We start from the raw sequence: 12,359 nt of genomic DNA, 5'->3' as shown, positions 1-12,359 counted from the left end.
TGCCGGTCTCCGCGCGGTGCCCTCGTGCGGGCGGGGCCGCCGGACCCCCGGTGCCGGTGCCCCCGGTGCCCCTCGTCCTGCCCGCGGGGGCGGGGGTCGCTCCGAGGGGAGGGCGGCAGCCGCCCGGCCGGTTCGTGTCCCCGTGGCCGCGCTGCCGGGCGGGGCTCGGCGGCTCCCGGTGCGGGCGCGGGTGGGTCGCGGGCACTAGGGGCAGAGACCCCCGGCGCCCCCCGACAGCGCTGACCCTCCGGGGGCATCGGGAAGCGTCCAGCTGCTCCCATGTATCAATCTCCCGATGCGCCGGGGAGGGCAGGGGTCTCGCTCCCACCTCCAGACGCGCTCCCCGCCTGTCTGGGTGCGGGAGCGGCACCGGCGGCGCGGTGGAGGCGGGGGGGCCCGACAGGTGCCCGCCGACCCCCACCACCTCGGACTGGCAGCATTGGCATCCTCGGGCCGGCGGCGGTGGCTCCCGGGGCTGCGGGGGCGGTGGGGGGTGCGAGCGGAGGGTGGGAACGGCTACCGGGAGGGCAGCGACCAGGGCTCGGTGGCCGTGGACACGCAGCCCCTCCCTCACACCCTGCGCCGGGGCTGCCCCTGCCCTTGCCCGCGCCGGGGGCTGCGTGGCACTCACACCTGAGAGCGGCTGTGTGATGGGGACGGTCTGGGCTGGACCCCCCCGAGGAGGGGGGGCTGCGTGCCCGTGGTGTGCCCGCAAACCCCTCCAGGGGGATCTGTGCCCGCTGCCATCTCCCACCTCCCCGTCCCTCACCAGTGCGAGCGCCCAGGGGTGTGGCAGGGACATGCGTCCAGCCAGAGCCTCCCCTTGGTGCCCGCTGGTGCGGGGGCTCCCCAGGTCTCCCCCCGCCCTGCACCCCTTTGTGCGGGGCGGGAGCAGCCCCGACAGCCCCCTCCCCTGCCATTGAGATTGTGTCGCCAGGCGGAAGCTCGGGCCCCATAAATCGTGCGTGTGTGCGACGTGCCGAGGCGCAGCACAATGGCGAGGTGCCGGGCTCGCCCCGTTGCGCTCGGCATCCCCCCGGCCCCTCTGCTCTGGCCAGACCCCCGGCACCCCCAGCGCCGTCCCCACACCACGACACTGCCGCGACATCGTCGGGTGGGACCCACCCACGCCCCCACCCTTGTCCTGCCACAACCCAATGTCCCCACCCTGTCACCGCCGTGACCCGCCGGTGCCCCGGCACCTCTCGAGGGATGGGGTGGAGGGGGTGCCATCACTGCCCCTGCCGTGCCACGCCGGGGGTGTTGCAGCCAGACACCCGCACCCATCGCGCACGCGTGTCTGGCGCGGCCGCGAGCGTCCAGCTCAGGGCACGGGCGGCGCGGTGGGGGCGGCTGCGGCAGAGCCGTGTCCCAGGGACTCCGGAGCTGATATTTATTGTTAGGCAGTGCGGCAGCTCGGACGCAATTACAGCCGCACGGCAAAGTGTCTGGATTAGATAAATTATGGGGGGAATTAGGCTCCCTGGGCCGCAGCCTGCAAATCCCAGCAACCCCGCTGCAAGCGGAGCCATAAACAAGCCCAGCACAGCCCTGTAGGGCTCTCCAGGGAGGAGGGGGGTGCCGGCTCCTTGGGGGCTGTGCCAGGCACCCCACAAATCTATTGCATCTCCCACCATGCCCCCACAGGTGGCCCTGTGGCCGCCATCGGCGGGAGGATGGGGTGAGAAGCAACCCATGGAGCCCATCGTGGTCCCAACAGTGCCTCAGGTAGCAGGGAGCTGGTGGCAGCTCAGCCCTCCCAGCCATGTGAGGGATGGCTGGGGGTGCCAGGGAGGGTCACCGAGCAGGCCAGGGCACCCCTCGTGCTGTGGGTTTGGGGTGTGTCTGCAAAGCCCTGGGGAGGTGTGAAGGTGGAACCAGTTGTTGGTCCAGCTGCACATTCCATCTGTCTGTCCCATCACCTCCTCTGGTGGCAGCCAGTGAGCCCCGGGGCTGTGGGATGACCCTTGGCTGTTCGCTGCCCTCCAATCCCAAGTCCTGCCAGGAACAGGCCCGACGGCGTGAGGCAAAGCTGCAGGGCAGTTGTATCCCACTCAGCACTGGCTTTTGAGGGGGGCTGTGACCCTGGAGTGCCCCACAGAGCGGGGCCAGGGGCTCCTGGGGTATCCCCAGCCGAACTGGGCTCTGGCATGCTGATGCTGGTGGATGCCACCTCCCTGCTGGGTGTCCCAGATGCTGTCCCTGTGCATGGGCACAGGCATGGCCAGCACCCCCTGCCACTGCTGCAGCCCCCAGGAGTCCCTCAGAGCAGGTTGGTGTGTGCCATGCTCTGCCACTGACTCCAGTGTGGGGACTGAGGGTGCTGGTACTGAGGGCACTGGGTGCTGTGGAGGGAACAGAGTGGGGGGATGCTGCAAGACAGGGAGTACACTGATGCCTGGCTGAGGTGGGTGGGTCAGAGCCCACCTGTGTGCAGGGAGGGCCCAGCACTGTGTGCTACCCCCAGCTCAAGCAGCCCCCCCAGCGCTGTCGCTGCCGCCACGCTCACCTCTTCAAGGTGGCTTTTATCTTGCTGAGGTTGTGTCGCAGGCAGTGAGGGCTGGAGTGGGCTCTGGAGAGGGCTAGAGTGGCATCTGGAGAGGGCTGGAGTGGGTTCTGGAGAGCCCCAGCACAGAGCAGTCTCTCTGGGGAGCATCTCACACAGGAGAGGAACCACATCCCTACTGAAGGGGTCTGGAGGGGGCCCAGGCTCCCCTGCAGCAGCCAGACCCCAATGCTGGGTCTGTGCGTGGATGGATCCCCCCATCACAACTGCTGGCACCCCCAGGGCTGGGGAGGGGGTCACCTGCAGCAGGAGGGACCCCCCTCCCCAGTGGGTCTGGGGGCATCTAGCAGAAGGTGCTGTGGGGTACAGGGCAGTTGTGCCCGAGCAGGGGCAGTTCCCTGCTTGGCTGCAGGGCCGGAGGAGGGGACTGTGGTGATGCCACTGGCTGTGGTGTCCCCAGGTCAGCTGAGGGGTGCTCGGCCACCCCCCACCCCATGGCCGTGCCCTCCAGGCTGGTCCCTGATGCACCCAGAGCCCCATGCCACCCACCCACGGGTGCCCAGCATGGTGCTGGCAGGAGTGGGTGCCCGGGGGCAGAGGGTGCCGTGCCCTGTGAGTCACGGTGCTGGGCGGCACCGAGCCCCAGCAGCATGGCCGGGGTTCCCATGGGAGAAGCGGTAGTGGTGTTGGGGTGCAACAGGGCCGGGGCCACCTGCTCCTGCCCGGGCCGGTAATTGAGTCACCGGTTGCAGATTGATGGTTTAATTAAAACCCAATTAGAAACCTCATTGATCTTGTTAGCAACATGGGAAGGTGCCGGCTTTAGCCGGGATTACAGGGATCGCGTGGCCGTCAATAGTGATGGGGGGGAGTGGGGGCACCTGTAGGGTGGTGCTGGAGTCCCGGAGTGCTTGCGGAGGGCTGTGCCCATCACCTCGGATGCCTGCTGGCACCCCAGCCCCTCTGCCTGGGGAGCATCCCCCTGTCCCCCCACCCCCCGTAGCCCCAATTCCCCACGCGGGGAGGAGGCCCCGGGGACACCGTGTGCCGGCGGTGCCCGCGCCTTGCGGCTGCGCCAGGCGAGGCCGGGGGGGCTGTGCCGTGGCTCGGTGCCACCCGCGTGCGTGGGCTGCGTCGCAGGCGCTGTCTGCCGAGCCAGCGCGCGTGTGCGTGGCCGTCTGGGCGCCGTGACTGTGCAGCGCTGGCTGCGTGGGGAGGGCTGGCACGGGGCGGGGGCTGCGCTGAGCCCCCCCGTCTCCCCGGGTGGCTGAGCCGTGGGTGCAGGCGGACGGTTGGTCTGTCTGTCTGTCCCTCTGTCCACCGTGGTGGACCGGCCAGGGCGGTCGGTGCGCCTTTGCCTCTCGCTGTGGCGCGGGGTGACAGGAAGGGGACTCGTAAATCAATGGCACTTTTTTGTTCCCCTGGTGATCGATGGGCCCCGGATGCGCCAAAAGGACGAAGCTGCTGGAGCCGAACAAAGGGCCTGGCTGTGCTGGGGGGTGTCCGGTGCCGGGGGCACCACACAATCCACACATGGGGGATGCCCCGCGTCGCCCCCCCGCTCATCCCCACTGGCACCACCAGCATGGGGTGCTGAGCCCCGCTCTGGCCCCACTGCCCACCAGGCTTCTCCCACACCCGTGGGGATGAGTCTGCAGTGTGGGGGTCCAGATGGGGGTCCAGTCCGCGCCGTGCCACCGCTGCCGGGGTGTGCTGCAGTGCACCAGGCGCTCCCCAGCAGTGCGGGAGCCAGCGCGCGGCACACAGCCCGGATTTATGGCAGCAGATGGGAGCGGAGCGGCCGCCCAGCTCACCGGTGGCTGCGGCGTGCCAGGTACCAGGGTCCCACTGGGGTCCCTCCGGTGCGGGACCGGTGGGCGCTGAGCCCAGGGCCGGTGATGCCAGGGGACATCCATCTGCCCAGCGTGACAGGCTGCTGGAAGGTACCACCGCCTCGCCGAGCCCTGCTCTACAAACGCAGTCGTGCAGAAGTGATGCTGCCCGTTCTCCTCCTGCACTTAACCCTTCGGGCACTGCTGGAGCCCACCGTGCCCCGCTGGCCATGCCGTGGCTGCCGGAGCCTGGGAGATCGAGGGTCCATCCTGACCCTGGGACGGGGCAGCCTGTGCCTGCTCTGGGGTGGGTGCCGGTGAGGAAAGAGGCTGAGTCCCTCTCTCGTGGTGTCTATTCCTGCCCTTCTACCCCAAACCAGGGCCCACAGTGCTTCAAACAGGTCTCGGGGTGCTTTGGCCATGGCACTGGGGAAGCTGCTGAGTTTAGGGGTATCCAGCTGCATGAGCTGCTGCTCTACAGTGACTGTGCAGGAGCCAAGCACGGCAGGGACACAGTGTTGTGACTGAAGCTGCTACCAGGGTCCCCTGGCTGTGCTTCAGGCTGTGGTGGCCCTGTGGCTGTCTCCTTGTGGGGCCATTCCCCAGCCCTCCCAGCACTTGATGATGCTCTGATGCCCTGGAGCTCCCGGCATGCCATGGCAGCTGGCGATGACTACCACGGGGCCCTCACCACACCACCTGGGGCCCCTGTACCCCACCATGGGTGCTGGTGTGTCCCAGCCCCAGGGGGAGACGTTAGTGCCTCGTTAGCGAAGCTGTTTATCAGGAGCCACTCTTCTTAATGAGCCGCTGCTTAATGAGCCCCAGCGTGGGGTCCCACGGGGGCTGTGCCTCAGCGCTGGGTGCCGCAGGGGAGTAGGGTGGGGGGTGTTACAGCTCCCCAGCACCGGGTTTCCCCTGGCACGGTGGGACACGGAGCCGTGTGTGACGCTTCCTCCGGTTCCTCGATCCCCTGGCACAGCCACAGCCCGGCCGCGGTGAGCCCCGGCTGCCGGTGCCCGCCCCGGTGTGGGGAGCAGGTATTGGGGTACGCCGGCGTCCCGGCCCCGCGTCCCGCGCGGAGTTAATTGCGATTTTCTCCTTGGGGCCATTTCTTTAATAACAGGCCTTCTTCTCCCCCCCCTGCCCCCCTTCCCACCACATCAAAGGGGGAAGATGAAAGGTCCCGGCGCCCGCTGAGCAAGGGTGGCTGCCTCAGCACCTTCCCGGCGGAGCAGTTGCCGGCGGGTGCCGGGCTGGGCTGCGGAATAGCGGCTGCGCAGCGAGGGAGGGGCCGCGTGGAGCTGCGCTCCCTGTCCCACGGCCGGAGAGCTCCACCATCAGACCCCCACCGTTGTCCCCCGGTGCCGGAGGCGGCGCTTCTTGGCCCACCCACCCCCTCTTTTGCTGCCCGACACCAGGTCCTCCCTTTGGTTCTGTCTCCGGCGCTCGGCTCCCGGGGTGCCGCGGGCGCCGGCGGTGCCGGGGCTCCCCAAACAGCGCCGGGGGCGATGGTGCAGGGTGGGGCGTCTGCACGTGCAGCCCTGCCCGCTGTCTGCCCGGCCCTGCAAGGGAGGGGTGGCGGGACCTTCCGTGGGCCAAGGGGAGCCCGAGTGGTGGGGGCTCGCAGCCTGGGGTTTGCCGTGAGAGGCGGGGAAAGGGCCGCGGTCCGGAGCGACGCGCCGCAAGCCGGAGCTGCGCGGGGCAGCTCGGCCGCGTGTGCCGGGGTGCTGCGGTCCATGTCCCGCGGGATTCGGGCTCGGGACCCCCCGAGGCAGCGCTGAGGCAGCGGCAAGCGCGTTCCAGTCAGGGTCGGGTGCTGTCGCGGCGGGCTCGGTGCCGAGCCAGCGCCGGGTGGTAATTAATTGGCAGGAGCAGCGGGTCAGCGCGGCGGCGAGGATTACCGAGGCCGGGATTTCCGTCGGGCGCGGATTAGGAGCCAGCGGAGCCTCTCCTGAGTGGATCTGAGGGGATTGCTGCTCCTAATCAATGCAAATGAGGCTCCCCCAGGGCCACCCTTTACGGCATTAACGAACTAACGGGATTAGCCAGAGCAGGGTGAGAAATCCTGGCTCCGAGCTGCTGCGCGTGCCAGGGCCGTGGTGGGCGGCTGCGGTGGGTCGGCTCTGGGCTGCTGGAGGCAGGGAATGCCAGGGAATGCCAGGGTTCCATGCATACCCAGCAGCTGCATGCCGCGGGGACCGCGCTGCCTGCAGGACCCCGATGCCCCTCTGGGTCTGTCTGTACATCGTGCTGTGTCTGTCTGCTCCTTGAGGCTGCTGGCACATTCCCAGCAGGACCTGGCAGTGCCGTCATGTGCTCTTGCACAGCCCACCCGTGCATGTGGCTTGACAACCGATCTTCTCCCACTCCAGTCCACTCGTGCCCCCGGGGATGTTGATTCTACTCCACAGGTCCGTGAGGTTGCACAGCCCCGCTGCGTCTGGGGCTCCACACAGAGGTTGAGCAGGGGGTGCTGCTGCTCCTGGAATCCCCACTCTGCAACTCGCTCCTTGTCCAGCCTCCGGGTCCCCATGGAGGAGGGGGATGGTGTCTGGGGAGGTGCAGGGTGTGTCTCTGACTCCCCCATCGCCTCCTTCCCTTGCAGCTTGCGGCGGGAGGGCTACACAGTGCAGGTGAACGTCAACGACTACCTGGACATCTACTGCCCACACTACAACGCCTCGGTGCCCGAGCACCGGCTGGAGCAGTACGTGCTGTACATGGTGAACGCGGAGGGGTATCGCACCTGCAACACCAGCCAGGGCTTCAAGCGCTGGGAGTGCAACCGGCCCCACGCGCCCCACAGCCCCATCAAGTTCTCGGAGAAGTTCCAGCGCTACAGCGCCTTCTCACTGGGCTACGAGTTCCGCGCGGGGCAGGAGTACTACTACATCTGTACGTGGGGGCACCGGGGCGGGACCCCTCCAGCCCCAGCTGGGTCACCCCATATCCCTCCCCGGGTGGTCCCCACACACTGTTGGGCCCCTCTGCACCCCCAGCAAGGACGACCCCCACAACTGGGGTCCCCCTGCACCTCCCACAGCTGGGCAGCTGTGCCCCCCTCCACAAGGGTGGGCACCTGGAGCTTTGGGATGGGGGTCTGGGAGGGGTTGATGGTGTGTGGGGGGGTGCATGATGTGTGGGAGAGATGGGAGCACGGGGAAAGATGGGGGACAGCATGGGTGTGTGGGTGAAGGTGCTGGTGCAGGATGGGGGTGCTGGGGGGTGATGGTGTAGGATGGAGGATGCAGGATTGGGGTAATAGTGCCAGACTGGGGTGCTGGTACGGGCTGTTGGCACAGGATTAGGGTGCTGGTGCAGGCGCGGGATTTGGGGTGCTGCTGCATTCCCCCAGCCCAGAGCACACCCCTGGGCAGGACCAGACACCCCCATGCCCAGACCCACTGCACCTCAGGGTGCCCGGGAATGGGGTCACTGCCACGGAGCCGCCCCCAACCCTCTCTTGCCTTGCAGCCACACCAACACACAACCACCGCCGGGCCTGCCTGAAGATGAAGGTGTTTGTCTGCTGCGCCTCCAGTAAGTACCTCTGTGCCCACCCTGGGGGCTGTGGGCGAGCGGGGGGCGGCGTGGCCGGCCGGCGGGTCCCCTCTCCCTCCCTGGGGGGGGCTGCAGCACAGGGCGTCCAGGGAGCGTGACCCCCGTTCCCTCTCTCCCTCTACAGCGTCACACTCCGGGGAGAAGCTGGCGCCCACCCTGCCCCAGTTCACCCTGCGGCCCGAGGTGAAGATCGAGGACCTGGGTGAGTCAGGCAGAGCCCCTGGCCCCGCCGCGCCGCGTCCCCCCCGCCGCCGCCTTTGGGGCAGCCCCAGCCAACTGGGGGTGGGGTTTTGGGGCTGCCCCACTGCCCCCCTCACCCTCTCACTGTTCCCCACAGAAAACTTCAACCCGGAGATGCCGAAGCTGGAGAAGAGCATCAGCGGCACCAGCCCCAAGCGGGAACACTTGCCCCTGGCCGTGGCCGCCGCGCTCTTCCTCATGACCCTGTTGGCCTCGTAGCTCCCGGCGCCCGTGGGGGCCCGGCCAGCGCCGCTCTGCCGAGTGCGGCCCCCCCGACCTGCCACCCCTCCTGAGAGCCAGCGGGGGAACCGCCGCGGGACCACCCCCTCCGCCCGGAGAGCCGCCCGCAGAGCTGCCCCGCGGGGCAGGGATCGTGGCACACGCCGATCCCGGCTGGACTCGCCTCCCACCCTGCCAACGGGCACGGCCACGTCCGCAGGGACGCGGCTGAGTGCGCTGCACCTCCCGCCGACACCGTCCTGTGCCGCGGGGTCCTGCCCGCAGCCCACCCAGTGCCCCGCGGCTGCCCCGGGGCTGGGGGGCAGCTCCAAGAGGGGGAGCCTGGTGAGGGCAGGGACCCCCAGGGCCAGGCAGCCTGTACATACCCATATAGATCTATACATACTGTACAGAGAGCGACTACAGAGATATATCTATACTGTACCATAGGCAGCGGCGCCGGCCCCGGGCTGGCTTGTACATAGTCGAACGTGTTGGATTTTCCTCGTCTTCCGTGAAGACCCGACCTATGCAAACGCACAGACACTTTTTGGGGAAAAACAAAACAGATCAAAACAAAACAAAAAAAAAACAAAACAGAAAAGAAACATTCTCAACCTTTTTTTCAAGTGCTTTGGCTGGTGATTTTCATATTCTGCTCTTAGTCTATTAAAAAAAAAATAATAAAAGGATAAAAAAACGGACCCCTGTTACAGTGGTGTGCAGCATTCCCGGCCCTTGGAGGGGCTTTGGTGCCTGGGGGGGCTCCAGCCAGGGCAGGGGGTCAGGTGAGGGCTGACCTCCACCTGTCTTACCAGGCACAGCAGCTCCAGCCATGGCAGGGGGGATGCAGGGTGCACCCCTCCGCTGGCTCTGCTTCCCATCCACCCCCCAGCACTGCCACGGAGCATCTGGCAGGGATCTGGTGCTTCCCGTAGGAACACAGCACGGACAGCAGGAGAGCCCACAGGTAAGGGCAGCTCGTGGGGGTCTTGGCCCGCATCCCTGGGGGTGCTGGGGTGGGGTTGGGGGCAGTGGGGGCGGGAGAGCCTTCCTTGCCATCCTCACCAGCTGCACAGGGCGAGCAGCCATGGGGTGCCGGGAGCCCCATGGGAACCCCGGCATAACCCCCCCGCCCGTGTGTCTGGCTCTGCCAGGCATGCCGGCTCCTGCCGGCTTTGGGGGGATCTGGCACATGTTGGCGTCTCCTGCGGGAAGGGGGAATGCCCTCGGCTCTTCCTCGGTGCTTCCAGCCAGGCAAGGAGGTGTGGGGGGTTGGGGTTGTGCCTGGGGCTGGAGTCACTGCTAAGGGGGTTTCACTGGGGTCACGGAGGAGTGGGGCACAGCCAGCACCCCACAGCCCCCATGGGCACAGGGGAGCAGCTGTGGGGTCCTAACCCTGCACTCCACAGGGCTGGGGGAGCTCAGTGCCCCCAGGGAGGGGGGCAGCCCCTCCCCACAGAGCAGTGTGGGATGCGGGGGCTGTGGCCCCTCTCCCGGGGTGTGTTGCTGTGCGGGGGGGTTCCTCACAGCCGCGGCGGGCAGGGCGGCCGCTCTCCCCCACCCAGCAGGCGCTGCTTGCTGGGCGGTGGCTGGGTGTCCCGCCGGCCCGGGCTTGTCCGGGTGCGGGAAGAGCCGACGAACCCGTCAGACGGGTCCTGGTAGTGCTCTCGGCAGGCGCCGGGCTCCCCACATCCCCCCCGCGCTCCGACAGGCCCGGCCTGGAACGGGGCTGAGGTCCCTGCCGTGGACCCCCACCCTGGGGTCTCGGCGTGCCAGTGGTACCCGAGGCTGACCCAGGGCAGGGTGGGCATGGTGTGTCCACAGCAGCACCACTGGCACTGCCAAGGGCCATATCCAGCAGGATGTGGGCTGCCAGGGGCCAGCCAAGGACCAGGCACAGCCCCTGTCCCGGCGTGGTGCCATGACGGTGGCACACGTAGTGGTGGCACAGCCCAGCTGTCCGCTGCCCTGAGGGGGTGCAAGGGCTGGGGTTGCCACTCTGGCACAAAGAGCACTGCCTGCAGGATCCCTCCTGCCATTTGCCTCGACCCTGGCACCACTCCCGGTGTGTGCGTGGCACTGCCGACGGCTCCACAGGGCCCAGCCACCCAGTTCTGCTCCACTCCATGCCCTCGGGCTGGGCACAGCGGGGCAGCCTGCCTTCACCAGGAGTCCTCTGGGGTGCTGGTACAGGGTTGGGGTCACCCTCGCCCAAGCCCTGCTGCCCCAAGTCAAGAGAGGGCCCTTGCTGGGTCCCCGGTGCCAAGGTTTGGGTGCCCCTCGAGTGCTGGGGGATTCCAGAGCCCTGGCAGTGTCTGTGGGAAGGGGATGTGTGCCAGGAGCAGCCATGTGGTACAAGGCTCTGCCTTATCCTGGGATAGCTCCAACCAGCCTGGTCAGTGCTGGGCGATTCCTGCTCTCCAGACAAAGGTGTGAGGTCCTGGCACGGCTGGACAGCCCCAGGGCCACGGCTCTGCCCCCGCTGGGCACAGGCTGGCACCGGGCCATGCCTACCTGCCGGGCTGCACGCACCCGGCACCGCGTGGCACCGTGGCCTTCGCTCCCAGCCAAGGACTGCACGACTCCTCTTCCTCCCCCAGCCTCGCACCGGTGACGTCAGCCCAGGCAGGGGCCGGGGCACTCCCGGGTGTCCCCAGCCGAGAAACCATAAACACCTTGTCACGAGTTTGCCTCTGGCCAGCCCCACCTGCCCCATGCCACGCACCGCCGGTGTTTACAGCGCGGAGTGGCTTCACCTTTGTCCTGCTGGCACGGGCACCAATCCCGGCCCACCATTACCTGCTCCTGGTGCCGTGGCCATGGCCGTGACCACGTGTGCCACGTACACAGCACCACTGGCACCCCCAGTGCTGCTGCGGGTGGGTGCCCACCCTGTGCCCCACTGTCATGTCCCAAGGGAAGTAAAGGGACACTCTCCAGCCCTATATTGTCCATCAGGCCCAGTAGGGCACATTGGCTCGTCCTTCCTCTCCCAGTCCTTCCACTGCTGCCGTGGGCAAGGCATGGTGGTGACACTGGGTCCTGGTGTGAGCCCATGGCCTCGCTCCCAGCCCCCTTCTCTGTGTCCTGGTGGTCCTGCTGCAGGGCTGGGGACCATGGCAGAGGGGGCAGAGGGGCCCCTCGACCAACAGAGTTGGGTACCACATCCTAGTGCCAGGAGGTGGATCCAGCGTGCCCCAGGAGGATCATTTTACCCCAGCAGGGCTGGCACGGGGTTCGGGCAACCAGGGCTGCCCAGCCCCTCATCACTGCTCCCTGACTCAGTTTCCCCAGTCACTGGTACAGTGTGTCCCTGCCATGGTGACGGCAGTACCAGGGCAATGCCAGGACTACGGGACCAGCTCCCACCACCGTGGCCTGCACGTGCCGTGCTCCAGCTCTCAGATCCCAGGGGTGTTCCCGGGAGGTGCTCCCCTGTACAAGCCACGGCAGCGCCGGCGTCCGGGAGCAGAGGCCTCGCACCGTCATTAGGGATGATGTCAGGCCTGGCCGCAGCCAGGGAGGATGAGAGGGAAGAAGCCGGTCCCCCTTCCCGGGAGTGAGGGTGGGGGAGAGAGGCCGGGATGCACAGGGTGCAGGCGGGATGTGGGGCACTCGGCCCCACGGCCTGGGCCCGCGGGAGCCCTCGGCCGCGGGAGCCGCAGCCGCTCTCCGGTGGCAGCGCCGGCGCCTGCCGGAGCCCCCGCCGCGTGCCAGGGGAGCGCTCCGCGCCCGCTGCGGCACAGGGCATGCAACATTACCCACAATCAATGGATCATTATGGAATAAACAAGAGGAAAGTTGTTTTGCAAATGCGGCTGAGTTATCGCTTCACAACACGCGGCGAAGCGTCGCGCGCCGGCCAGGACACGGATGGATCCGTGTCGGAGCAAATGGGAGCCGACAGCGAGGCACCGCGCTGCCGCCAGGCTGTGGCAGCCTGCCCACCGTGCCCCTGCACCCACCCCCTGCTCTGCACCCACAGCCCCCCACTC

At 67.8% G+C, this 12,359-nt stretch overlaps 1 protein-coding gene across 1 annotated transcript; it reads left to right on the top strand.

Annotated features, from left to right (window-relative positions):
- The first annotated feature begins 6,029 nt into the window (after nucleotides 1-6,029).
- On the top strand, nucleotides 6,030-9,065 carry EFNA3 (ephrin A3). Its single transcript, XM_027669340.1, has 4 exons — nucleotides 6,030-7,236; nucleotides 7,816-7,881; nucleotides 8,027-8,104; nucleotides 8,240-9,065. The coding sequence occupies exons 1-4, from the start codon at nucleotides 6,486-6,488 to the stop codon at nucleotides 8,359-8,361; spliced, it is 1,017 nt and encodes a 338-aa protein (XP_027525141.1). The 5' UTR covers nucleotides 6,030-6,485; the 3' UTR covers nucleotides 8,362-9,065.
- The last annotated feature ends 3,294 nt before the right edge of the window (nucleotides 9,066-12,359 follow it).

The sequence above is a fragment of the Corapipo altera genome, unplaced genomic scaffold (genome assembly GCF_003945725.1).
Source record: "Corapipo altera isolate COAL_440 unplaced genomic scaffold, ASM394572v1 198, whole genome shotgun sequence".
Lineage (NCBI taxonomy): Eukaryota > Metazoa > Chordata > Aves > Passeriformes > Pipridae > Corapipo > Corapipo altera.
Note: the sequence above shows the minus strand (reverse complement) of the source record. Positions and strands in the feature narration are given on the sequence as shown.

What these genes read in the sequence shown, in the direction of transcription:
- EFNA3 (XM_027669340.1), top strand. Translation starts at nt 6,486, where the DNA reads ATGCCAGGGAATGCCAGGGTTCCATGCATACCCAGCAGCTGCATGCCG. An exon ending in GCAGGAGTACTACTACATCT is followed by an intron (nt 7,237 to 7,815) that starts GTACGTGGGGGC and finishes CTTGCCTTGCAG; the next exon opens with CCACACCAACACACAACCAC. An exon ending in GGTGAAGATCGAGGACCTGG is followed by an intron (nt 8,105 to 8,239) that starts GTGAGTCAGGCA and finishes TGTTCCCCACAG; the next exon opens with AAAACTTCAACCCGGAGATG.